Here is a 26338-nt window from a genome sequence, read left to right on the forward strand (position 1 = left end):
TGCACCAGCTGGTGGCAGCGCTACGGATGAACCTTCGTCGAGAGAGATCCTAAGGAACCGGGAAGAGCGAAGAGAGAGCCTTCGTCGAAAGAGGTCCGAAGAAACTGGGAGTAGCGAAGAAGAGCGAGCCTTCGACCCAGGGAATCCGGAGGAACCGGGAACAGCAGACAAATGAACCGGATGGCCGAGTGCTGCAACCGTAAGTGGGCGCGTGGTTTTTTTCCTTTTGATTCGCCAGACTCAAATGTTGTGTGTTCATTTTGATAGTTCTGGGAATCGGGAGTTTGTTGCATTGTGTGTTTGGACAAATTAAGGAAAACAGTTCTAACCACCTGTCGGGGCAGCTGCCATGGATCTTAGAAGGTTGACGAGGTTAGATTTGTTGTTGGTGTGCGACGATTTGGAAGTTGAGGCGGACGAACTGATGAAGACGCCAGCTATCATAAAGGCGATTAACGATAGTGGCAATGATGACAAAAGCATTGAGCTTGCTTGGAAGGTGATACAGGAACCACGGGAGCGTGAGCGTCGTCAACGTGTGCGAGAGCGTCGTGAGCTTAAGAGTGAGCGTAAGCGTCAAGAACGCGAGAATGAATGGAAGCATGAGCTTCAAGAACTTACTCTTAGGTGTGAGCATCACGAACGTGAGAATCAACGCGAACGTGAGCGTGAGCAAACGTATGAGAGAGAGAAGGCAGCACTGATCAAAGCGATACAGTATTGTGATCAGTTAATGGCACAGAGACAACGGCTGTCTGAGAATTCTGCAGGTAGTACAGAGCGAAAGAATGAGGCAGCATCGAGCGGATTTTCGCCAAAAGCCGACGAGAAGAGTAGTGCCTGTGAGATTAGCTGCAGATTCATAAGTGAAGGGAAAAGGCTAGCTGCTAACGATGCCTTAGTGGCAACAGAGGCCGTTAAAGGCCGTAGTGAGAGCGACGAGGTGCTGTGCCAACAGGACTGTAGCGACAGCTAGGGCAGCTGCGAACAAATTGGCACAGTTACCGCGCGTGTGCGTCGCTTGTAATGTTAGCGGGGTTGTTGCTAGCGAAGAAAAGGGTACTGCTGACCCGACAGACGTGAGCACCCATGTAGAGCCAGATCAGCGTGCAGAAGTGAAGTGCAAACTGGACGATGCAGCTGAGAGTAGTTCTCGGGATGGCGAGCTCCGTAGTTCACGAGAGAACAACTGCATTGTTCAGGGATCGGTGCGGCTCTCCGCCAGTCTAGATAGCCTAGATAGGCATGGTTCAGTTATTAATCATTCGGACTGTGCGCGTGAGACAGCGATCGGTACTGACGGGCTGTGTGCCGATGCACAACGTGAGCTGGGCAATGTAGTAGAGGGCAGTTCGCAAGAGTGCGAGTTGTCTAACTCGAGTAAAGCCTGCTGCATTGTTCCGGAATCGGTTGAGCTGTCCGCCAGTCGAGGCAGAGAGAGTGTTGATTTAAATGTAAATCACTCAGGCTGTGCGGGTAAGAGACCGATCCGGGCCGACGAAATGTGTACCGGCCAGCACGAGGCACGAGAAAGCGACAGGAAAGCGAGCGCAAAGAGAAAGCGCAGTAAAAAGAAGCGCGGTAAAGACCGAAAGACTGTAACTAATGTAGCGCCGCCAAAGATGGCGAGAAACCCAAAAGGGCAGGGCGCGAGAAAAAAGGTGCGGTCGTCAAGGACGATGTTGACGCATCCAGAACGTTCGAGCTACCGGTCAAACGGGGACCGCGAAGCATGTTCTGCGCGGACGCGGACAAAGGGCACGGGGCAGTTAAACTCCTCGTCGTTCCGTAGTTCTTTTCAAAGCTCAGCGTGCAGTTCGAAGAAACGCAAGGTGGCAGGAGGAGACCAGGTGGGGAGTAGCGACGCGGTCAATCGAGTTTGTAAGGAAAGCGGGGCGCCAGGACGCAAATTGGCAGGAGACCGTAACGTCTTGGGGGAGCTGATAGTGAGTCAGCCCTTTTGTTGTTCCTCGGCAGCCAGAGTAGCTTTCAAACCGCGCCCACCTCGGGTACGACTCAAAGTATGAGTGAGACATAAACATTTGGAACGGGATGCCAGGAGAGCTTCCGTAGAAGTAAAGCATGTTGTTTTGTTTTTTATTTTGAGCATCGGAAAGTTTTCGCGAATTGAGACTATGATTTCTTTCAATGTGCAAGGTTTGAGCTTTGTTTATGTTTTCGTTCGAGAAGTTCGAGATTGGAAAGATGCGTTTTAATTAAACCTGTAGTCTCGCGAGATGCTCATTATTAAGTAGATAGGTTTTTTTGTGTGTGTGTCAGTAACCTAAAGGTCAAGGTTATCGTTGAGAGGCCTATCGTAACGCGCGTGTGTGTTATTTAACCTTCTTTCTTTTTAAGTGTTTTTGAATTTTCTAAGGTTAAGCGGGTAGATTTTCAGTGAGTGCACGATTTGCACTGAGAAGCGTTCTTAGTTCCATTAGCGCATGTCCTGTGTGGACGGAAGGAAGCAGATTTATGACTGGGTTGCTCGTGTGTGTTGAGGGCAGCCGTACTCTGACTTGTCTGATAAGTATGCGTGGAACGAGTTATGAAAAGACGCATTATTTTAAGGGTTCTGCGGAGTGTGTAAGTCCCGCAGGTTTAATTGTTTGTTTATGTCACGTGTCCTGTAGGACTTTCAGGGAAGAAACGTGAGTAAGCGTAAGTGAAAAGTTTGCCTACAACGTAAGTACGCGTTTTGTTTAGTGACCACAAGGCTAGTGCGCTTGTGATTACGTACTTGTGAGGTTGACCAGATTGTTCAGTGGCACCAATACGTGCGATAAGTACGCCACTGCGATAAATTGGAAACATGCTGTTCGTATAGTTAGGCCACTTAAGTTATGTTCGGCTGTTTTCATTTGTTGTTTGCATCGTCATCGACACTTTGTTTTGCAACAACAATAGTACTCTGGTCTTGTCGGCATTCGAGGAGAAATGGGTGGCTGTTTGGAAGGGTGGTTGGAACTGTTTTGTCAAAGTTGGGGAAAGAAAAGATCAGGGTTCATTTTGACTCAGTAATAGCCTGGCGAGTCAGGGGTGAAGAGCCTGCACTTACACGTGGTGCAGCGCTGTGTTGCTTTGTTTGTTTGACTTATGTTCTCCAGGACCTAGGATCCCGAAGTTCGTCAAACGAGGCTCGACCCGAGTACCCTGCAGCTTCTTTCAGCGTTCATCATGGCCAGCGAATTGAGTTCACCGGCCATTCAGAACAACCGAGGCGAGGACGAGCTGTTAGATATGGAGCTGTTTCCTGCGCCTACTTCGAGTTCCCCAGGACCACATCGATTCGCAGCACATTCCAGAGGAGCGCACGATCCAACAAGTTCACGTGCCAACAAGTTCGTACGCCGCCGGGATTAGAAGGGGCCCTCGGAGAATGGAGCCCAATCGTCACCCTTCTTCGCCTTTGAAGAAGGCATTTGCTACCACAGCGGAGCCGTACCGCCGGGACTAGAGGAGCCCTCGGACAATGGAGCCCAATCGCCCCTCTTCATCGCCTTTGAAGAAGACATTTGCTACCGCTGCGGGGCCGTAGCGCCGGGAGCGGGTGGGCACTCGGACAATGGAGCATGAGCACCCTCACTTCTCCTCCTTTGAACAAGCGCATTGCAAGTCTGCGAGGCAAGACCGCAGAGAGCCGCCGGGTGTGACAACGCGATACGGGCGCCAACCATTGGCTGAAAATGGCGTCATCTGAGCGGACTCTCCCATTTGTCGAACATGATGCGACTTCCAGTCCTCGAAGGGTTTAAAAGAAGAATTCCAGAGAGACCAGAGCATTCCCAGTTTCCCTGATTCACCTCTCTCGAATTCTTGCCGCAGGCCGCAGCGTCCGAGTTCCTGCCGGCCCGTAATGACTGTACGACTGTTACTTGACTCTCACCTCTCTGTATATAATGTAAAATAAATACTCCCAAGTTTGGTTTTTTCATCCCGAAGTCCGTCCTCCAACCCCAACACCAGCCAGAGCGTGCTCGTGCGAAGCGCGCTGCTATAGACTCCGAGTAGCGCGCACGTCTAGAAAGGCTCGCCAATATAATGGGTCCGTGCGGTGACACGTCGTGGCCAAGCACCTCCGCTGGAGATGAACAGCCGCTGTCGCCACCTTGCCCACGTCGTTGAGACGATATGGGATGCTACTTTCTGGTGTTTTCGCCCACTGGTCGTAGGCCAGTTCCGCGCTAATGGCATCAACAAAGCAGGTGAGCATGAAGTCATAGCGTGGCGAGTACAAATGCAGAGGAGAATGTTTGCTGCAGGGAGGTGACAGAAGTTGTTAAAGAAAACGACGACAGCATTACACGGCACCCAGTCTTCCCCAGCACTTGCTTGAGTCCTGGTGTCCTCGAGGCGGCGTACTACGCAATACGAGAGCTCGGCACGCAGATAGAGTTACACAAGTGAGCAAAATATGTGTTCATACACTGTTACTAGGTTAACTCATTGAAACAGCTGACGTCCGCTCAAGCGAGGCATTGAGCAGGACGTCATCGTGAGGCTGTCCGTGTTGCGTCGTTTCATTTCTTTTTCCACTTGGCGCTCTTGCAGCCAAGCACCGTGGATAGATGTCGTAATTCTACCCATCGCAAAACACAGTCGAATTCTGCACGCGATGCTAATCAAACCGCTAAGCACGACTGTATTAGTAGGCGGGCCGTTTGGCACTTGCGTTGCGGGCCGTAGCTACCAATTCGCAAGTGAGCACAAGTCAGTACCACGACAAGAAAGAGCAGGGAGCGCACCTACCGGCTAGCAGACTAGCAGGAAGTCGTAGGCTTTTGTTTTGATCAATCGACACCGTCTACTCGCGATGACGTCACCAGATGCACCTTGGTGACGTCATGATGAGCGTTGAGGATACTGGAAAAGCCCGGAGTGGAACACGGGGTCGGTTCTATTATTTCGTGGCGCGCCTGAAGGACTTAGCGCTGCCGCGTTTGGCATCGTTGATGGTGCCGGCATTCTGAACTGCACGCGCGTGTTTACTTGAAACAGTTAAAAAAATATCGGAGGTGGATTAGGGGCTTTTTAAAAGAATCAGCAGTATGGTCCACGCTGCTCAGAAAAAGAATATTATCGCTAAGTGCAGATGCCACTTTTGATCATATGCATACGCTCACCGTCAGCATGTAAAGGCTGCTCTCTCAATTCATAACATCTGAATATGAATACCATTATAGAAGCCCAAGGAACATCTGTAACCGTACTTCGCAGCTATCGACAAATTTAATTTATTCGCTATTCTCAGTAATACATTTGCAGGCGGATCTTAAGGAAGTTTTATGGGCAAAGCATAAAAATGTTCTTCAACATGAACGCCGAAACAATAATACCTTATCGGCTCTGTTTTTGCAATAAGAGAACAATAGGATATGTGTTCGACGTTAATGCCACAAACATTCATTCTCTAACTCTGTTGGCCACTTTGTATTAAACATGCTGGTAGTGTGTGGTCTTTGAATGCAAAATACGACTATATATACAAAAACACGTTAGGTTGCGCTAGCAATTATGTGGGCTCTCCAGGCGCACTTCTACCGTGAGCGTCTCCATCGCCGTGGTGTTCTGTTCTAAGGCCGATTACTTCGTCGCCGCATGCCGTATCCTGTATGTGCGAGCGACAACGTGTGAGTGTGATGCCGATTGAAAATGCACCCGCTAGAGCGAAAACAGTCGGTTCAAGCGCCCGCATCGCAATGCGATTTTTATAGGGCTCATTCCACAAGATTACGATTTCAACAACCTGATTGGTGCGACGCCAAGGGTTGCTTGCTCCCAGTTTTCAGACACACGCCGCATAATTAGTTTAATGCAATACCGAAACGTGTTGTAATGTTATTGAACTGTCTTTATTAGGAGGAAATCATAGGCGTGTTTAGTTATGTAAAGACGTTTTGAAGCTTAAATTTGTTTTGGACTTCGGATTAGTGGTTCCTGAAGTTGAGAGCATAGAAACGGCTTATTGAAAAAGTTGTTCGGAGCTGGTTGCTTAGCGTTGTGTGTTGTCTAAAGTGCCATCTATGTCCGTGTCTTTCTGGCAGCTCTGCAACAAATTCTAATACAAGCTACCAAGAAGCCCACATAGCTACCCTCGACATATATGCAGTATGCGGCTGCAGCGAAGTCGTCCTGCAAGCGCAACGGGATCCTCGTGCTACACGTGTTCAGCGTGACCTTCTTATGAAATTACATGTGTATATTGCTCGTGATTGCGCATACGGGGTTCCTTTAAATGAAGTCTGGGGTTTTACGGGACAAAACCACGGTTTTATTACGAGACACGCCGTAGTGGGAACTCCACAAATTTTGACCGCACCCAGCTCTTTAACGTCTATTATCTCAAAGAAAACTCGTTTCGCCACCTCGCTATGGCCGGGATTTTCGCCCGTGACCTCGCGCTTAGCAGCCCCACACCATAGCCACTAAGCAACCAGGGTGGCTAAGGGGTTCTTGCTCCTATCCGTATTCTTACGCCAAACGCAGCAGCAAGCACCAGTAATAAAGCACACGTCTGCCCTTGAAGGAAGCCCCAAATTATCTGTGTGTGATTAACAAACGTGAACTGTAATTCGTGTTGTAAAATTAAATCTTTTACCTGACTTACATTCTGCAACACATCCTTTTATAGGCGTCTACACGCTACAAGTTGAATACGTTAAAGCCTTCGTTAAGCTACAGAAGAAACCTTTCATCGTTGAAATGAAAGCAATGGCCATTGATTCCTTGGTGATCTCCTCGACAACAGCTTTTGCTTAAAGCCATCTTCAGTACATTATAAGCAGATGCAGAGCATTTTCTCATGGTATAGTGTATTAGGGAGTTCCTAGGGCAATAATGTTTTCTTTGCATATTTGCGTGATTTCTCCAATAGTATTTTAACTACTCTGCGTCACTTAATTGATCATTGTATGATATATGCAAACTTCATGGTGCAACAGCATGTCATGTAACGCATATCGCATTTACGATTCTTGCGTGATTTATGGTTAAGGTAAGTTTCCATCTGACGATGTTTACAGTGGCACGTCAACAAACTAATTTCATGGTGCAATTCATCGGTGAAAAGTATGAATACTTATGAGCGAGCAAGCAAAGAACTTCTTTGCTACCACGAAAATGCCTCCAGGCTAGTGTACCAGTACTGTTACTTTTATAAATATTGGAGCGTTTCTCTAACTTGTTTATCTCACCATACCTAAGAGGCTGCCAGCTTTACATTGGGTTCCCTTCGCCGTGCTTTGTGTTCCTCTTAACAGTGGAAGTAAATAGGTTGCTTGCAAAATTTTAAATAACTCGTTGCTTGAATATGCATCTCCAGTAGAAATTCTCATTGAATTACCCTGACAAATCGTTTGGGATATTAACAAAACAACGCAGCTCGTCTTATACTTCAGTGAACAATTAGGCTTTGTTTTGTGGTTTTACGTGCCGGAACCACGATCTGATTACCAGGCATGCCATAGTTAAAGACTGTGGAATCATTTTGACAACCTGGGGTTGTTTCATGTGCCCTGAATGAAATATACATGGGTGGTTTTGCACTTTGCCCCTATTGGATTTTGACTGCACCGGCCGGCATTACATTCTGCGACTTCGTTCTTAGCCTCCACTACGGATACTATGTAATTTCTTTCCTTTTACATCACGCAAGGCAGTATCTGATGCAAGGGCAGCCCTCTCTACAAAGACTTGCTGATAGGTACTTTCTTCATTCTTTCATACGCGTACGTATTGCACAATGCGCTCTAAAATGTCTTTTTTGCTGCTTACCACACACTCATATCTGCCAGAATTCAAAACTCGTGAAAAAGGGCTTCTTTCCGCATTGTGCATGATATAGTATGAGCATTCAAATTTGTTGAAATATTTACATCGGCCTAACCAGCTACCTTATCAAGTACTTATTATTCCTTATGGTGCCTGCCTGTGCAGCGTTGTTGAATGATACATATTACGCAATGAATGTTGTCCACTTTCAAGTATCGGAAAGTTGTTTGCTTTACAATTGTGTCCTCCGCTTGCGCTTGATGTTAGTACTGCTTGTTAGATTTTGGACATGCATGCCACCCTTATGGCAATAGTTTTCGGAAGCTCAAGAGTTCAAGTAAATCTGAGTTCAAGAGCGTTTTGTTTTGCCTGTGGCTACCGTCCTAATCCGACTGCCACTACTCGCATTTCAACTCCTCGCACTGTGTTAGCAGCACAATGCCACAGCCACATTGGCCGGCAAATAAATCTAGGAAGAATTTCGTTGTCGACAGCGTTGCTTTATTTTCTTGCATGTATGTAGGTCAAAATTACAGTGAATGAGTGTGTCAGTGTAAAAAAGAAAATGTACTCGGGACACTTTATTTTTTAAACTGAATGTTATATTTATTAAACTCTATGTGAAATGAAGGAATTTCTTTAAAAATCGGAAGGTGAAGCGTTCTTGCAAGTAGCATGCTAATTCACTACTTAATAAAGTGAAAATGAGACATCCTCACAAATGCAGCTAATTGCTATAAAGGAAACCCCTACGGGTTCTACGAAGGAAAGGTCTCGCAGTTGAAAAAAAAATATCATCCTGGTCCGGTACTTCCCCCTGCCATCTGCTAGCAACTTTGTTAACTCAGGTGGTAGAGCGGCTGCAGCGGAAAAGCAGCTGTTCCTGGTCCCTATCCTGCACAAAGATTAATTTTGCTTCAACAGTGAGGATTCTCTTTTGGGAAACTTCCCTTTGTAGCAATTCTCTAGGTTTGGGTGGCTGTCTCATTTTCTATTTAATAATTATTTATCTCCACTTGACGGGTTCCCGCAGAGCTACTATGTAATACTTTACTGCTTCTAAAGGTGGTAATGTGAGGTAATATGAATATATTGGTTTAGCACAAATTATGGGTATCACATATTACATAGATGCGATACTTCTGCACGCTTGTTTAGCTGCGGATGAGCAAGAACTATTTATACTAATGGGTTGCAATCCTTCAGAGGAGGTGACGTAACTGGCTGATTTGACTGCACAGTTTTAATTAGCTTTATTTTTTTGTCCCGTTTTCTACCGTTTCATCTACAGAAGAACAGGCGGTTTGCCTGCTTTTCAAATTGTTGCATGAGTTTTAATTGACGTTGCCGAAGAAAAAGTTATCTCAGTGACACTATGGGAAGTCAGTAATATTATACAATTGTACAGTTAATTACCGTTCATATAATGGTTAATACGGATGCAGTGGGGATACCAAGGATACGAAGGATACAACGTGCAGATAACACACGCAAAAAAAATTATTCCCGATCGGAGAAGAGATACAACTTAACCTGCATGAAATATTCAAAAACAAATTGACGACGCTGTTTGCTCAAGCCACGGAGTTAAATGTACTATCGCATGAAATTAATTACGACAACCTCCACGTTGGGCATTTCAAATTTAATAAACACGTTAAGTGAGACAATCTGTCGAGATGCATCGGAAAACTTATGCGCGACAGGAAAACGGACAGGAAAGGTGTGCAGCTAAGGGCTCGCGCGTTCACAGCAACTTTGGCACTTCGGGTACGTTGCTGTCTTATACGCCCTTGCCGAGGTTGCAATTGTTTAGCCTTCTCCGTACGCGCCATTTTGTATGCTACTCAACAGTAAAGAAAGTTATGACGACCCCAAAAAACCTTTCGTCTCCTGAGGATAAAATTCATCGCAGCATTGGAAACTCGAAAAGGTGTGTAGTAAGTACTACATCTGCAGCATACGACGACGAAGTGTGTTTGTGTGGAACGCTGCTTTCTTGTCTCTGCGAATTTCAAGCTACTTTGTGGGAGACACCTCTCCCTTAACTACGGCGATGGACGTGGAGTTACTTGGAGGGGAGCCGGGTCCTTCAACGTCATCAGCGGCCGCGACGAGCAAGCGGTCTATGTCGCCCGAGTGACACCGACAGTGATCTGATCTATTCAGCGACCAGTGCTGAGACCTCGGATGACAGTGACTTCGTTCCCGTAGCAAATCACAAAGCAAAGAGAAGACTCATCAGGACATCTACTTCCACAAGTAAGGCAACTGTGGTCCCGACGCGAAAGTCATCGGACCACACAAATTTATTTGTGCCTGTGGCTGCTAGCGATAATCTAAACCGGGTCAACCGCCAAGCTACATCTGTGCCGCTCGAGGCCCTTGTTTCGGTCAAATAAAAAATGTTAGGATCAACGCCTGTGAAAACATTCTCGCCATATATGTCAAACACCGTAGCGCTAGACGTTCTGAGTAACGTTAAGGTGCTGGAGAGCGTCAACGTACGCTGCTAAAACAAGACGATGATGACTCTACTGCTGGTGTGTCTATGACGTAGATAATTCCATAGGCGATGCTGACCTGCATATACTCTTCAAGCCAGTGACAGGGAGAATTGCAATATTGCGAGCCCGTCGCCTGGGGAATTCGCAGTGTGTGAAGCTAACTTTTAACGGAGACAGCCTACGTCACACCTCAAGGTCGCGCACTTCCGACACGTAGTAAGGCCTTTTCTGCCGAAGCCACTTCACTGCCGGAAGCGTCAAAGGATTGGGACGTTAGTGCAGTTTGCACAAATGCTGCTGTGTGTTCACGATGCTCTGGCCCGTACCGCTCCGACGCCTGCCGTGCAGAAAACCAAAAGTGCGCCCAATGTCAAGGCTCTCACGATGCATCTTCAAAGAATTGCCCACATGTGATAAATGAGCTTAATATCTTGAGGGAAATGGTCAGGGATGGTTCGTGAGACAGGGAGGCTGCCGATAGGCTGCAATGTCGGCGTTGACATTGCCGGAGATGTAGAAAACCCACTGCTATTGCTAAGGATACGCCATGTCCACTGACAGTCCATAAACTTCCAAAGACATCTAGCAATTCTAGCAACGAGGTTCCTAAGCAGAAAGTTTCCAATATCATTGCCTCATACGAGGAGTGGCCACCGTTTCCACGGCTAGACTAACCAGCGGAGAAACAAGATGCAGCACGCTCACCGACTTACTTCACCATCTGACAGCAGCCCAGAGGCCGACAAGCAAGTCCTCACTATGATAGGGGCCCCTATGAACACGCTACGAGTACTACTGACTGCCATACACACTCCGGTAGCTCGAGGTGCACTTACAATACTGAATACCCTGAATCCGGTACTGTCCGGTCTTGAGAAGCACCATTGCTGCTCCTCAGCACTCTTTCCTTAAACAAGTTGTTGAAAACCAGGAAGCAGAGTCGAAGTAGAGAACGTCTTGTTTATTCGACGCTTGCAAAGAACTAAAGAAATGTATGCGCGCTGTGAGCTGAACCACGCTCCTGGAGGTACTATCGCAGGCAGCGGTTCAAGATAGTGTTTCCATCTCTGTGTTTCCATCTTCGCTGAAGTGATTTTGTGTGACGGCGTCTCTTTTATAGCTGTGCTCGACAACTCTGGAGGAAGTGTAGTCAATCTTTGGCCTATGAGGAAATGACTTGGCGTAGGCCGCATTGGTTCAGAGGCTTCTGCATACACAAATGTAATCGGTCATGAATTTATCCTCGCTTCAGCTTAAAAGAGCGTGGTCGAAAGTTCTTCATAGTTAAAGATATTGTTTCTCAGTGTTTTTTTTTTTAATGTCGACATCACAAATCTAATGAGTCGTTCCCAAAACCATCCCCTCCAGGGAGCTTGTTCGGGGGTAAATTTCGAAACAATCCTGTGAATTCTGAAATACGATTGTACTTCCTGGGATTTGATTAATTCATAAAGTCGCTGGATCTCCTTTGAGATCTTTCTAAATGTCTTGGTGTTGTCGGAATACGCAATCTTACAAATTCCTCATCGTGCCACAAATCGTTTAAATGCTAGCAGACATTTGTCGTAAGTGAGACAGTTGACAAGCTCGAGATGAACCTCTCTGACGACTGCACATGTGAAGATGAGTACATTGAATGCTTGCAAAATAACAAAAAAAAAATGCAGGCACGCGCTCGGGTCCACGCTCGTTTCTTACTTCGGCTTCTCATTTTTTCCGGCGCATAATATTTACCACAACTCCTGGACCCGTTCATCGTCCAGTGGAATTACAGAGGTCTTAAATACCGCATTTAGGGACATCGTTCGTTTGTTTTAAAGCAAAAATTTCCAATCGTTGTCATTTGTGAGCCAAACATTGAGATCGCCATTCGCCTATCATGACATGAACTTTCATGTCTGCCACATGTAGCGGCCGCAGCAAAGTCATCGTTTTCGTCAGATGAAATTTAATTGGCTTTACACCAAGTGGCACCTGATAACGACAATCAGTACGTATGTTTCACTATCAAATGCAAGAACAATTCACTCACGCTCGTAGGTGCCTACATTTCACCTGCGAGTCGATTTGACAACGCAAGACTAAGTGCAGTTTTAACAGCGACACCTTGACCATGGATTCTCACCGGCGATTTCAATGCGCACCACCCGCTAAGGAGAAGCTTCAAGATGGATTGTCGAGGAAGACGTGTACTATCCTTCGCGTCAGACCGTGAACTCTGCTGCCTAAATCATGGCAGCCCCACCTTTCAGCAGGGATTGACATACAGCAGCTGCCTGGACCTAACTTTTGTTTCAAGATGCCTCAGTGCCAGTTTAAAAGGGTTTCCGGACAACGAAACACATGGTAGTGACAACGTTCCACCATATGTTCAGATTTACAGCATACGCAAGTCACACTCCACCAGTTATTCAACGCATAGACTGGTCTAAATATACTTGCTCATGGTGCAGAATTGCCCCAAAATCCAGCACTGTCCACCGGGCAACATCGAGGAGCTCATTAACGACGCTGCTCACGAAGCCACAATAGTTTTTAGGCCTATTCATAAATTTTCTGAATTCGAAGCAGAATTGGAGTGGCTTCGATCAATTCGCCGTGACGTGTAAATAAGGTACAAGCGCACTAAGACCATCTGTGACCCAATGGAGGCGAGACGCGTACAGAAGATCCAGCATTGGATCAACTCCCTGCAGTCTATCAAATGGAAGACTTTTTGTGATTCCCTCGATCCACATAAACCCCGATCACATATATGGAGAACAGTGCGCGGTATTCGAACATCACCACAACAACGACACACCTTTAAATGCCTGGGTCTCTCTCATGGTCGCCGAGAGATGTACGTAGCGGAGAGTTTCTCGTTGAAGGTTGCTCGTCTAGCGTCCTTGTTCCCCGCACATGACCCCCTTCATGTCCCGATCTCGCGGGATTCTCGTATGGGCAATCTGTTTTCGATCGAAAAGTTGCAAGCGGCGTTGGCAACGTGCAGTCGTTCCTCATCGCCTGGGCCTTACGGGGTGACATACGCAGCTCTTGGCAAGCTCGGCCAAACAGCCCGGTATGCTCTTCTAGATGTGTGCAACAATTCATTGCGTGAAGGAGTGGTTCCTGCTGCATGAAAGTCCTGCCGCCTTGTGCCTCTGCTCAAACCAGGTAAGTCACCCCTAGACGTGGTGTCTTATCGTCCCATTGCTCTGGCCAGTTGTCTAGGAAAGGTGATGAAGAGGATGGTGTTGATGTGTCTAGAATGGTATCTAGAACACTACAAACTATACCATGATGCTTTGACAGGGTTGCGACGCGGACGAACTTCTGTAGACAACGTCATAGATCTTGTCTCGTCTGTTCCGCACAACAAAAGCCTAAGGAGACTGTCAGCGGCTATGTTCCTGGGCGTTCCTAGACCTGGTTCATACCCTTCCACAATTCGTCCATTTGTCGATATATGCAGACGATATATGCATTTGGTCATCGGGAGCGACGCATCCACACATGGGCGCAAGACTCCAAAAAGCGGGCGCACTAACATCAAGTTATCTTCAAGTACGAGGTCTGGAATCCTCCTCTAAGGAGTGCTCCATGCTCGCTTCCACGCGCAAAGTATTAAGACCGTACGTTGTTAGAATTGTACGTACGTCGTGTTATCTAATAGACAGCCTATTGCCTACGAGAAGACGCAGCGCTTGCTAAAAGTGATAATAGATCAAGACCTCTCCTGGAGTCTTCATGTCTCCTTCCTAAAAACGAAACTAGCCATGATAACACACGTGCTCAGGTTTTTTGCAGGAAAGTCATGGTGTGCGTCTGTGTGAGGGATGCTCCAACTGTATAACCCACTGTTCCTGCGCCTCCTACGATACAGCTTACCTGTACTGGGTGCGACCGGCAAGGCCAACCTCCGAGCCCTCCAGTCTGTAAAAGCTCGAGTTCTGTGTATTTGTCTTGGCCTTTCCATGAGTTCATCCACGGCAACAATATTTATCGCGCATGACCACCCCATCAATACATATATTCATATCGGCTCTTGGAGCATGCACGTCAGCCACTATGGCTTACTTCCATCACATCGTCTCACCTCCTTTCCTGCCACTCGAGCTCGTTCAGCGTTTGGTGGAATTATTGCCGCCAACCATGGAACTTTACCGCCAAAAATCACACCTGCAGCTCGACCATCTCTACCGATGTGGTGCCTGCATCCACTCCAGGCCACACTTCTCATTCCAGACATCAAAAATAAAACGGAGACGTCATATTTCGTCCTCAAACAAACCGTGCTTTCATTACTACATGACAAGCACAACAAACACACCCACGTTTACACGGACAGTTCTGTCTTCTCTAAAAGTTCAGCTGGAGCAGCGGTAATTCCCGCTCAATCTGTCACCATCGAATTCAAGATGTGTCGCGTTACATCATCGACGGCTTCAGAACTCGCACCTATTCGTTCTGCTCAGGAGCTTAATGGCCCCAAATCACCACATTCATGGCCTGTCTTTTGTGATTCAAAGGTAACTCTGCAGTGTCTGTTGTACCAGTTAAACCAAGGACCTAATGTGCAATTAGTCGCAGACATCCGACTACTCCACCATCACGCAATCAACAAGGGGCAATACGTCATCTACCAGTGAATACGGGGTCACTGCGGAATTGCGAGAAATCACAGTGTGGATGACGCTGCCCGGTCTGCCCACGATGGTGCCCATATTATACCCATAAAATGTCAAGAAAAAATGCAGCCACAAGTCTTCGCTCCCTTGCACGCGAGCTTACGCAAACTCTGTGGGACACCAATGAATTCACGTACGCACGTCGTCCCAAATTGGATCCTCGTTTGCAACTCCGTCTTCCGCCAGGGTTACCACGAGCGGAAGTAAAACTACTGTGCCGCCTATGCCTCAGCGTGGCATTCACGAATTTCTATTCCTTCCACATTGTTATGGCCTACTGCCCTGCTTGAAACAGCTGCGGCTGCGAGGAGATGATCGCGCACCTCCTCCGTGACTGTCCACGTTACAATATGCCAAGAAAAGTGCTCGTGACGGCGCTGGAAAAACTGGACAATCACCCCTTCACAGAAGAGAATGTTCTAGGACACTGGTCCAGACGGGTTTCGGCACTCGAGGCCTTAAGGGCTTTGCTGAAGTTTTTAAGGGCCTGTGAATTGCACGACCACCGTTGGCTGTTGTTGCGCGTAGCATCGCGTTACTGCGTGAATTTTTGTCGTTTTTTAAACTTTTTTCTACTTTTATTCCTTTTGCCCCTCCCCACCACAGGATAGCCAGCCGTTATTTACACTGGCTGACTTCCCTGTCTTTCTATCCGTTTTTGTCTTTCTACCTCTCTCTCTCTCTACAGCATATGAATCAAACGTGAAAATACACCTCATTTGCTACGTTGTGTTTCAACACACACATAGAAATGGCAGAATCAAATCTGGGCACAAATCTTTTATTCTCCCTTCTCGTTTCAGTGCTACGTACCGGATCCGTCAATCTACGTCTTCGCTGCATTGTGTTTGTTAAGCAAGACTCCATTTCTTAAAACAAACTGCCAAATAGCTCTCGGCGCAACTCCGACGAAAAATCGCAGCAATCGCTGTGACGTGCAACCAACCGGTTAGTTGCAGCAAAAAAGGAATGTCGGCACTGGTATTGCGATCTCCCGTCATATGCGACGGAAATCGCACTTCCAGAGGAATGAAAATTTTGTCTTGCGAAAAACGCTTGAGTCGACGATGGCAGCTCCTTCTCACGCTCGAAGAGAGGAAAACGAGGAAGAAGGAGAAGTCTTTCGTCGCGCGCAAGACTCAGGGTGGAGGCGGAATGGGTGATAATTTTATTCTGGGAGCAGCTGGGAATGGTGCGGCCACGTGGGCCCTATCTTGTAAGAGATCTGGGCGGTTGTGCACTGTTCTCGCAGCTTAAATTGCGCTGAAGCGAGAGGCAGCACAGAGCGGAATGCGCTCGCTGCTGCTTCCGCACTTCCTTCCACTGTAGTTTTGAGAGCATAGTTTCTGCGGTGAGTCAGTGAGGTGTTTCAGTACTTGCATGTGCGTGCGTGACACCATGCTTGTTAATTCAGTTAGTAAGCGAAGGTTTACACCTTTATACTTCCCATAAAACTACTATCCTAATTTCGTATAGCTGTCTACTGCTTTGCTTTCGCAATCAATCTATCACCTTCAGGGTGAAGCTGCCACTTTTTAAAACGATCAGCATTTTGAGGCTACCTTACAGATTTTAAAGTGCTACCTTCCGGCCGCTTCCTTCCTGCCTTCTTACCATCAAATTCAAGATGTGTCGCGTTACATCATCGACGGCTTCAGAACTCGCACCTATTCGTTCTGCTCAGGAGTTTAATGGTCCCAAATCACCACATTCATGGTCTGTCTTTTTTATTCAAACTGTACGACCCCTTCTTCCATGTACACTTGCTCCGCCCGCTTCTGCGCGCGTCACCCTCCTGTTTGTTATTCGGTTTCGGTCCCCCCTCCCTCTTTCCCTTCCCCCCCTTTTTTCAAATCTATTTTTTCTAAACCCCCTCATCAACACATTCTGAAGTCAATATGCCTTTTTCGGCGCCTCAACCCAGAGTATCGCCATTTCTGGATGCCGCCGTAACGACACCTACGATGAGCGACTCGGGCAGTGCCCCTTGAAAGACCATGCCACTGCCTTTCAGTCACCCCACACCTTGCACCGCAGACTCCTCGTCGCCATCTTAACGATTTCAGAATTAGTCTACGTACTGCTGCTATGCTACTCAAGTCACTTTCAGCTCATGTTTTTTTTGTGTGTGTGTCTGTTTTTCTCTTTTTTTGTCTTGTGTTACTCGCGCACTAACCGCTTGACCGGCCGTTCTAATGCCTCAAAAACATGCCGTCAACGACTCCCCCTGAATACCTCCTAACCTTTCGCATCCCCAACACGCTCCTAAGCCCCCGCACTTCTTAAAATTTCATATTTCTCTTTCTTTTTCTTTCACGCTCCCCCCCCCTTTTTTTCGTCTGTCTTGGTGCCCCCCTGGCTTCCCTCACCCCTCTTTTTTCTCTTTTTTTTTCTTCCTGCTTCTATTTCTTTTCTTTTCTCCCCGCGTGCCCACTCTCATGCTCTTGTCCCCTCGTCTTGGGAATGAAGCTCACAAACGTCGGACGACAGCGCTTGTTTCCTCTGGTAATCTCTCTCTTTAAAACCAGCCGCCAGCGACAACACCCACACGTGACGTCACTGCTCTAACCCTTTAAAACTAACACGCCGAGGATGACGAGGCCGCCTTTGACGAAGATAGGTCCTCCTATCGAAACGTTGGCGAGCCTTTCTGAGGCATCTTATCTTTGTTTACAAACTTTATACCACAGTGTGCTGTTCGATCCGTCAGCCCTTTTCTTGTTTTGGACCTTCCTGCCGGCATTTCCATCGGGCTGATGCTCTAGCTGCTTTCCCACCAACTCGCGTCCTTGGGTCGTACTTGGTCTTACGCTTAGAGTGTTAGGCTGCTGTGCTCAGTAAACCCGGTGTGTTATCAATACGCACACCAACTGGTGTCACCCGCCGTGGTTGCTTGGCGGTGTGGTGTTGGGCTGATAAGCACGAGGTCGTGGGATCGAATCCCGGCAACGGCGGCAGCATTTCGATGGGATCGAAGGGCGAAAGCACCCTTGTACTTAGATTTAGGTGCACATAAAGAATCCGAAATGGTCCAAATTTCCGGAGACTCACACCACAGCATTCATCATAATCACGAGCCCACATAAATGAATTTCTTCGCTCTTTCTGCGCATGCGCTAGGAGCACTGCTTGCGAGAGAGAAATATGGGTGACTTTTGGTCCTTAAAATTTCTCTTCGCCTTGGTACTACGGGGAAGAAAGTTGTTAGCTCCATTCGTCCGTAGCCGAGCTGGCAACACGATCGAGAAAGAATGCGTGGCCGGCAAGCCGAATAAGCCGTGTCCAAGGTTTTTATTTATACAATTTTTATATATATATACTTATATAATTTTTATAGTCGCAGGGGGATACGTGTGGAAGTGAGGTGTGCTCTCGGATGACTTTAGTGGCAAAGCATTATATCGTGCCGATGCATTGTTGATTAGTGTCGTTTAGCAAGGTCGGCATGGCGCACAATTCAGGAGATTCGCGGGAACGGAAACAGTTTATGAATTTGACTTGCGTGCCGATGCGAGTTCGTTGCTTTCTTTTGTTTTTGGCGGCGGTTTCATATTAAATTCTGATAGTCGCAGGCGGGTACGTTTGGAGGTGAGGCGTTTTCTCGGATGATTTTAATGGCAAAACACTCCGTCGTGCTGATGCATTGTTCATTAGTGTCGTTGAGCATACCACACACTTCAGGGGAATCGCGGTATCGGAAACAGTTTGTGCATTCAACTGCCGTGCCGATGAATCAGTTCTTAATGTAACTGAGCATACAACACACTTGGAGATACGTAGGAATGGAACATTTTGTACTCTGTATGTGAAAGTACTCAAACTTGCGTCGCCATGCAATGTGAGCCGTAAATCGTTGTGAAAGCTGTACAGTCACATTGGCAACTCACTACGTCCTACGGATGAATACGGAACAAATGTATGCTTAAGAAAAATGGTTGTCATGCAATTTCATAGCAGTGGACTCTTGTGAAAGCTGTACAGTAATACTGATATTGGCTACCTGGGGCAGATTCGTGGGGATTTAGAGGTGCTTGTGCGCAGGGTAATTTATGAAGGAGCGCGTATTACTAATCCCGGCTGTTACGATGACTAGCTCATATACGGGGAGTTTTTTGTGGGCGAAACAAGGGCTCAGATCTCTACAACCGCGTGCGAAATAGCTCTGAAGGCCTGCCAGTACACTTGGTCGGCGTCTCCGTGCTTGTACTGCGACAGGAGACGTGAAAGCAGGTGCGCACGTATATGTACACTATATGCTCAACGACACTAATGAACAATGTGTCGGCGCGGCGTAATGCTTTGCCATTAAATCATCCGAGAAAACGTCTCACGTCAGCACGTATCCCACTGCGACTTTCAAAATTTAATATGAAACGGCCGCGAAAAATCAAAACAGCAAAATACCCCGCATCGGCACTGCAGTCGAATTCATAAACCGTTTCCGTTCCCGCGAATCTCCTGAAGTGTGCGGTATGGTGACCTTGTTCAAGGACACTAATAAACAATGCATCGGCACGATGTAATGCTTTGCCACTAAAGTAGTCCGAGAAGACGCCTCACTTCCGAAAGTATCCCCCTGCGACTATAAACATTTAATATGCTACCGTCGCAACAAAATGACAACAAACTCACCTTGGACACGCCACGTATTCTGTCGATTGCGTTGCCACCTCGGCTAGGGACGAACGCAGCTAACAACTTCCTTCTCCGTAGTACCTAGTCGAAGAGAAATCTCAAGGAACGAAAGTCCCGACATTTTTTTTTATATTTTTTTTATTCAGAATACCCCTAAAGGCCCTCTCGCAGGAGGGTATTACATAGGGGGTGGTGGTGCAGTAACGCATACAGATGTAATAAGTGAGTAGTAAGCTGAAAACAAAAATTGGGAACTAATAAACAATAACCACAAAAGATAATAATACAAAAGGAATAAGATTATTGTGCTAGTAAAAAATAATCGGAAGTGTACAAGAAGAATACGTATCACAAACACACGAAAAATGGAGGGTAATTTGAGTCATAGAAAGCACTCAGACCATTAATGTACAACGAACCAGTAAACAATACAAAACGTAAACTTAAAAGAAAAAGGCAAAACATCGCAATAAAAATAGGAACAATAACCAAAACAATATGCATGTTACATAGAGGACAAGAAGATCTTTTAACATCATTCTTAACAAAAAAAAAATGGGGGTGGGACATGACACAAGAAAGGTTTAGGCACTTTCATTAAGGATTAGAAGTTTCTGAAATTCATTTATGTCGGTGACGGTTGCGATGAGTGATGGCAAGCTATTCCACTCGGTTATGGTGCGCGGGATGAATGATCTGGCATAAGTTAGTGTGCGACACGTGAAGCGTTCGATTTTAAAAGGGTGATCACGGCGGGGAAAGATGGCAGGGGGTGGCCTAAAGAAGTCCTCGCGAAGTGATGCATGATGGTAAAGCTTATGAAGAAGTGATAAGCGAGCGATTTTACGCCGACATGATAATACTTGCAGTTCAGCACGATTCTTCAATGAAGTGACGCTGGTGTGACGTGAATAATCCGAAAAAATAAAACGCACAGCACGGTTCTGCAGGGCTTCGATGTTTTTAATGTTGTAGACTTGATCGGGATCCCAAATGGCTGAGGCATATTCTATTTTAGGACGGATTAAAGTGATATAAGCCTGTTTACGTAAGTGCGATGGGGTATGTTTCATGTTACGTTTAAGAAACCCAAGTGAGCGGTTTGCTGAAGCTAGGGTGACGTTAATATGGTTATTCCAGGACAGGTCAGACTGAAAGTTAACTCCAAGATATTTGTAGGTGGTCGTAAGTTCCACTGAAGTATTATTTAGCAAGTAAGAGGTAGGAATTCGAGAAGCTTTTTTAGAGAAAGACATCACTTTAGTTTTTGAAGGATTTAGTGTCATTAGCCAAGTTGTGCACCATGAAGTTAAGGAGTCAAGGTCAGATTGTAGCGATTGGCGGTCAGCTTCAGAAGAGATGTTGCGGTAAATAACACAATCATCAGCGAATAGCCTAACTTTAGATTTGAGGGACGAGGGTAAGTCATTTATATAAATTAGGAAAAGCAATGGACCTAGTACACTTCCTTGAGGAACACCGGATGAGACTGGGACGAAAGGAGAGTCAAAGTTGTTGACGGACGTGAACTGTTGTCTATTAGAGAGGAAGGCTTGCACCCATGCCAGAACAAGTGGGTGAATATTAAGATGTCTAAGTTTTAGTAAGAGCCGGTGGTGAGGAACTCGATCGAACGCTTTTGAGAAGTCAAGGAATATGGCGTCAATTTGGATGCCGGCGTCCAATGATGAGTGTAAATCCTGAGTAAATCCTGCAAGTTGTGTTTCACATGAGAAGCCCTTGCGAAAACCGTGCTGGTATTTGAAGATGATATTGTGTTGCTCTAAATATGTAATTACTTGTGAGTGTATAATGTGTTCCAAGAGTTTACAGATGGTACTAGTTAAAGATATAGGTCTGTAGTTAAGTGGAGACGAGCGATCCCCTGATTTAAATATGGGCACTACTTTTGCTATTAGCCAGTCCTGAGGAATTGTGCCTGACGACATTGATAGAGAGAAGATGGCTGCCAAGCAACGATAGATACCAGAAGAAATATGTTTAAGTATTTTGTTGTTGAAGCCATTATGATCAGATGCAGATGACGTTTTTAATTTTCCAAGTAGAGATAAAATACCAGCTTCATCAATAATTGTTTCAGTCATATTAATACCGGAAACAACATCAATGCTAGGGCATGTAGTAATATCCTCAAGAGTAAAAACTGTTGAGAATGAGTCATTTAATAACTTAGCACATTCTGATTCAGTAACAGGAGAACCATTGGTATTAGCAAGAGTTACATCGGGGTGGTTGCTGGGATTTATTGTGCGCCAAAAGCGCCGAGGGTTATTTATTAGCAGAGATGGCAAATCACGACTGAAAAAGCGACGACGAGTAGTTTTTAAAAGTTGTTGATATTCCTTGTCACACTTTTTATAGCGACACCATGAAGGTGATAGTCTGTTTTTGTCTGCCATTCTAAAAAGTCGTTTCTTTTTATTATTAAGTCGACGTAATTGCTGATTGAACCATGGAGAAATGTTGCTTGTTTTGATAGTCATAACTGGAATGTATTTGTTAATTAAGTTTGAGACAGTATGTTTAAAAAGGTTCCAGTTATCTTCAATGGAACGTGACAAGTAGGCGTCTAAAAAACGGTCCGTGAAATGGGATAATTCGATACACATTGCATCAAAATTGGCTCGCTTATAGCACCTTGTACACTTTTCAGCAACTGTCTTTTGGTTAAGTGAACAAGTTAAGCTTCCAGTAATTATGTCATGATCAGAAAGACCATCGAGATGGGCTATGTCAGTAAACAGGTCAGGTCGAGAAGTTAAAATTAGGTCAAGAATATTTGCGCATGTGCTCGAGCAACGTGTAGGTTTTACGATAAGCTGGCACAACGAAAAATCAAGGCAAGAATCAAGAAATTCCTGTGCCTGAGTATCGTTGGCTGAAACAGATAGTGTAGACCATTGAATATTTGGATAGTTGAAGTCTCCGAAGATTAAAAGAACGGCATTTGGAAACCTCCCGCATATGTCAACAACAACGTGATGAAATTCCCCTTCGAAGGTCGCATTCATGTCCGGGGGGCGATAAAAAATACCAACAATGAGGTCAGTGGAACCAAGCTTCAGGGACACAAATACGCTTTCAAGAAATGAGTTGACAAAGATAGGTATAGCAAAGAAATCTTTAGATCATTAAAGAAATCTTTAATCATTTCTCTCTCGCGACCACTGGTCCTCGTGCATGCGCAGAAAGCGCGGAGAAATCCAATTATGATGAGCTCGTGTCATATTCAATCGTAGTTTTGGCACGTAAAACTCCATAATTTAATTTAATTTAACCACCTGGTGTCACTAGCGATCTACTCTTCCACGAGCCTCTTTGTCACCAACTTGTCTTTCTGGTGCAGTCCTGAATATCTGTTCTTGTGCAGGACTGTGCCGTGGTAATAAAGATATTAGGCACAAGATGCTCAATGAAGCTAAACCCAAGTTGAATGTGACATATGACGCAGCCCAATCGATGAAGGTCAAGAAGGTGCATATTCTCTACTGCGGTACCTGCACCAAACAGAGCTGCAGGCATTTATTGGTAGCCGCTCTGTTAATATTGGAGCATGTGCCTAGGAGGTACTCCCGGAATAACAAAAAAGTATCCCTGATACTGGGTTGAATCAAACCCGCGTTGTGCGTATTCTGACAACTTTGTCTGAATACAAAGTGATACACGCGCTATGCAAGAGCTGCACGGTGTCACCGATAGAGGAGCTGTGCTACATACATGACTCACACATCAACATCTGTCCTACAGTGCATTGATGCTTATCGCCTAATTTCGACGTATTAACGTCGAAATTCATTGAGAGATAGGTATTGTCACACTTTTTTCTGGAACAAGGCGTTTCTCCGTTTTTTTTTACATTAATGAGTGCACTTGTTTAAGTGAGAAGCAGACATTGCATGCAACATTGCAAGATTGAGCACAAGATGACAGCGCGCATCTCATTTCACAAAGTTCTTGACAAACAGCCAGAATCAATGGGCTCAATAGGGCTTACCCGGCCTACGTCACATGCTAAAGAGGCTAGATATTTCTAGATATACTACAGAACGCAAATGGACGACAGGGTAAAAATCATCAGCGAGTATTGGGAACCGGCAATGAGTTCGACGGTTGTGGACAGACTTAGGTTGTTTCGAAGACCCGTTACTTATAGGCATTCCTATTGCATTCATGTTCCACTAAACGCAATTGCTTGAAAGCCCTTTTGCATACTTGCAATGACTTGCTGCTCCCTCCGCATGGCTTTCTTGTAAACTTGTTCCATCGGCTATACAGTTTCATAAATGATGGTTCTAAGTTTAATAACAATAGAAATTGTATTATGAAATTTACGCACCATTATTTGCTTTTCATCGCCATCGCAGCAATTTATTCATTGCTAAGAATCCTACCTACAATTCTGCACATTGTCCTGTTCGTGTACTTTTGTATATTGCTATCCCATCAAACATCATATCTGATGCGATCATGCTGTTACTCACAAAAGTAGTATTTATGTGTGTTTCACATGCTAAGTACGGTAAATCACATGCTTGTACTATGTTCTTCTAGCTGGGACGCGACTTCGCCATCCAATTTCCAGGAAAATTCGATGCGTACAAGGGCCTAACCGTTCGCGTCTTCGGCTACACTCGCGACGCGGGTCCGACGTGAGTTGCTATCTCAATGTTATTCTTCACAAAAATACAGACAATGGACTCAACTCTCAAAAATGTGTCCTGAGATTATGTTTGTATAACGCTAATCTATTGTTAACTCGACAGGGTTCTTACTTAATTCTCAATTTTTATTAGATGTGTACACTCGCAAAAGATTTCACATTTCGCAGTTTGCCGGTAAGGTTATCATTTTGAACGTGCAATTTAACGTTTTTTTCCACTCCTTGAGAGGCCGCTAATCGAATATATGAAACATAGAAATGTCAATGTTTGCATCTACGTTAAATTTACTATAATAGTTGTTGGCCAATTCGCCATTTATACGTTGAGAACATAATTGCATACTTTGTCATACGCGCATGTGCCAAATAGTAAGGAGAATTTACCCGGTGCTCGCCGAATAGCGGTGGTGAAGAAGAAACGTGCCCATATAAAATTCAGCCCGCTGCTTAATAACAACATAGGATGCATCGATATGCGCAGTGAAAGCGCTGACGTGGCCACGACAATGCTACCACATTACTCTGCATACTATCATGAACAAAAAATCCCACCCAGTACGTGTTTAGGCCTCCTTAATTCAGAAACAAACAAGAAAAAACGACAGAACGGTTTTAACTGAGAGTGGAGGTTGCAGTTACAGTAAATTTGTTCAAAAGCCGATGGAATCAGTCAAGATTTTAGTATTTATTCAGTCTCCCTAACATCGCCAGGTAATGTTTTGTCAATTCCCTTGAATGCTGAGCACGACGTCGCGGGATCGAATCCCGGCCACGGCGGCCGCATTTCGATGGGGGCGAAATGCGAAAACACCCGTGTACTTAGATTTAGGTGCACGTTAAAGAACCCCAGGTGGTCGAAATTTCCGGAGTCCTCCACTACGGCGTGCCTCATAATCAGAAAGTGGTTTTGGCACGTAAAACCCCATAATTAAATTAATTAATTCCCTTGAAACTGAATTTAAATGTAGCCTATTCATTTAAAGATGGTCATATAGGTATCTGTAGGTTTCGCTAAAGAAAGGTAATTATAAATATTTATCTACTCTCGACTACCTTTGCTGAAACAGCAAAAATACATCTTAGCGGTGGTCAGAAAATGAAAACAAAAACATGCCTGCCAAGGGCAGATAAATAAACATGACAAAGCACCTCTGCATGGCCTCGACTGGTTCCATGGGCCCTAGGTTCACACAAACTGGTATCACATCGAGATGCCAATCAAGGCTGGTCATTTTTTACGCTTGAGAAATAATGATCACACTGTGCGGAGGGTTCTAGTGGTGGAACATAGGGCGATATGTCGCGTCTTATGCTGCCGCTTGTACAACCGACCACTTTTATAAAATGACGACTGTTTCGAAGCCACCGATGTAGAGCTTTGAGCCAATAGCAGGTACCTTTGGAAACGTGGGCATTTTGCACGTTGTTTGTTTTATGAAAACCATTTCTGGCAAAATAAAATTTTACGCAATAATTTAGAAGATTGCAAGAAAGCCACGTATAGGACACGGTACAGCACACGTGCTCAGGTAGCAGTTTGCTGTCCTGCCCGTGACGTTTTTCTGGTGTTCTGATGTATTGCGTATCATACAACAATTACACCAACCCGGTGTCTGGGATCCATGCTCCGTGTTGAGTGATCCTTTTTCTCACACAATTCATAATTTAGTATCGGTGCTTCCTGAAGTAAAAGACGCTCATACAATGAACACATTTTTTTCAGAACAACACAGTCGCCGGCAAATACTACCATAAAAACGTTTTAGGTATGACCTGAACTAAATTGTTAACACAATTACAAACAATAATAAGCTGAACACACCACCTTGCTGTATACCTGAAGTGGCACTCAGAATGGAGGACAACCTCGGGCCTCAAAAGACTGATCGCTGTGTATAAATTAATTCGCTCAATCATACCTGCCAAAAGTACGATACTTTCAGGTTTGAATATGAACTCTTCAAGAGGCACTTTACCAAAAGAAATATAAAATATCTATAAACAGCAGATATATTAGCTCAGGCATCAAGCGTTGGAGAAGATCGATGGACTATACTCACAAGCAGAGTTACTGT

The 26338-nt window shown here is 45.5% G+C and overlaps 1 protein-coding gene across 1 annotated transcript in view; it reads left to right on the forward strand.

The window, feature by feature from the left end:
* LOC139056983 (uncharacterized) overlaps nucleotides 1-26338 on the forward strand; it is a 160610-nt gene that overhangs the window by 6193 nt on the left and 128079 nt on the right. The window contains exon 2 of the mRNA XM_070534768.1: nucleotides 24155-24252. Coding sequence (XP_070390869.1) covers nucleotides 24155-24252 — 98 coding nt within the window. The remainder of the gene's footprint in view (nucleotides 1-24154; nucleotides 24253-26338) is intronic.

Source organism: Dermacentor albipictus, chromosome 3 (genome assembly GCF_038994185.2).
Source record: "Dermacentor albipictus isolate Rhodes 1998 colony chromosome 3, USDA_Dalb.pri_finalv2, whole genome shotgun sequence".
In the NCBI taxonomy this organism is placed as follows: domain Eukaryota; kingdom Metazoa; phylum Arthropoda; class Arachnida; order Ixodida; family Ixodidae; genus Dermacentor; species Dermacentor albipictus.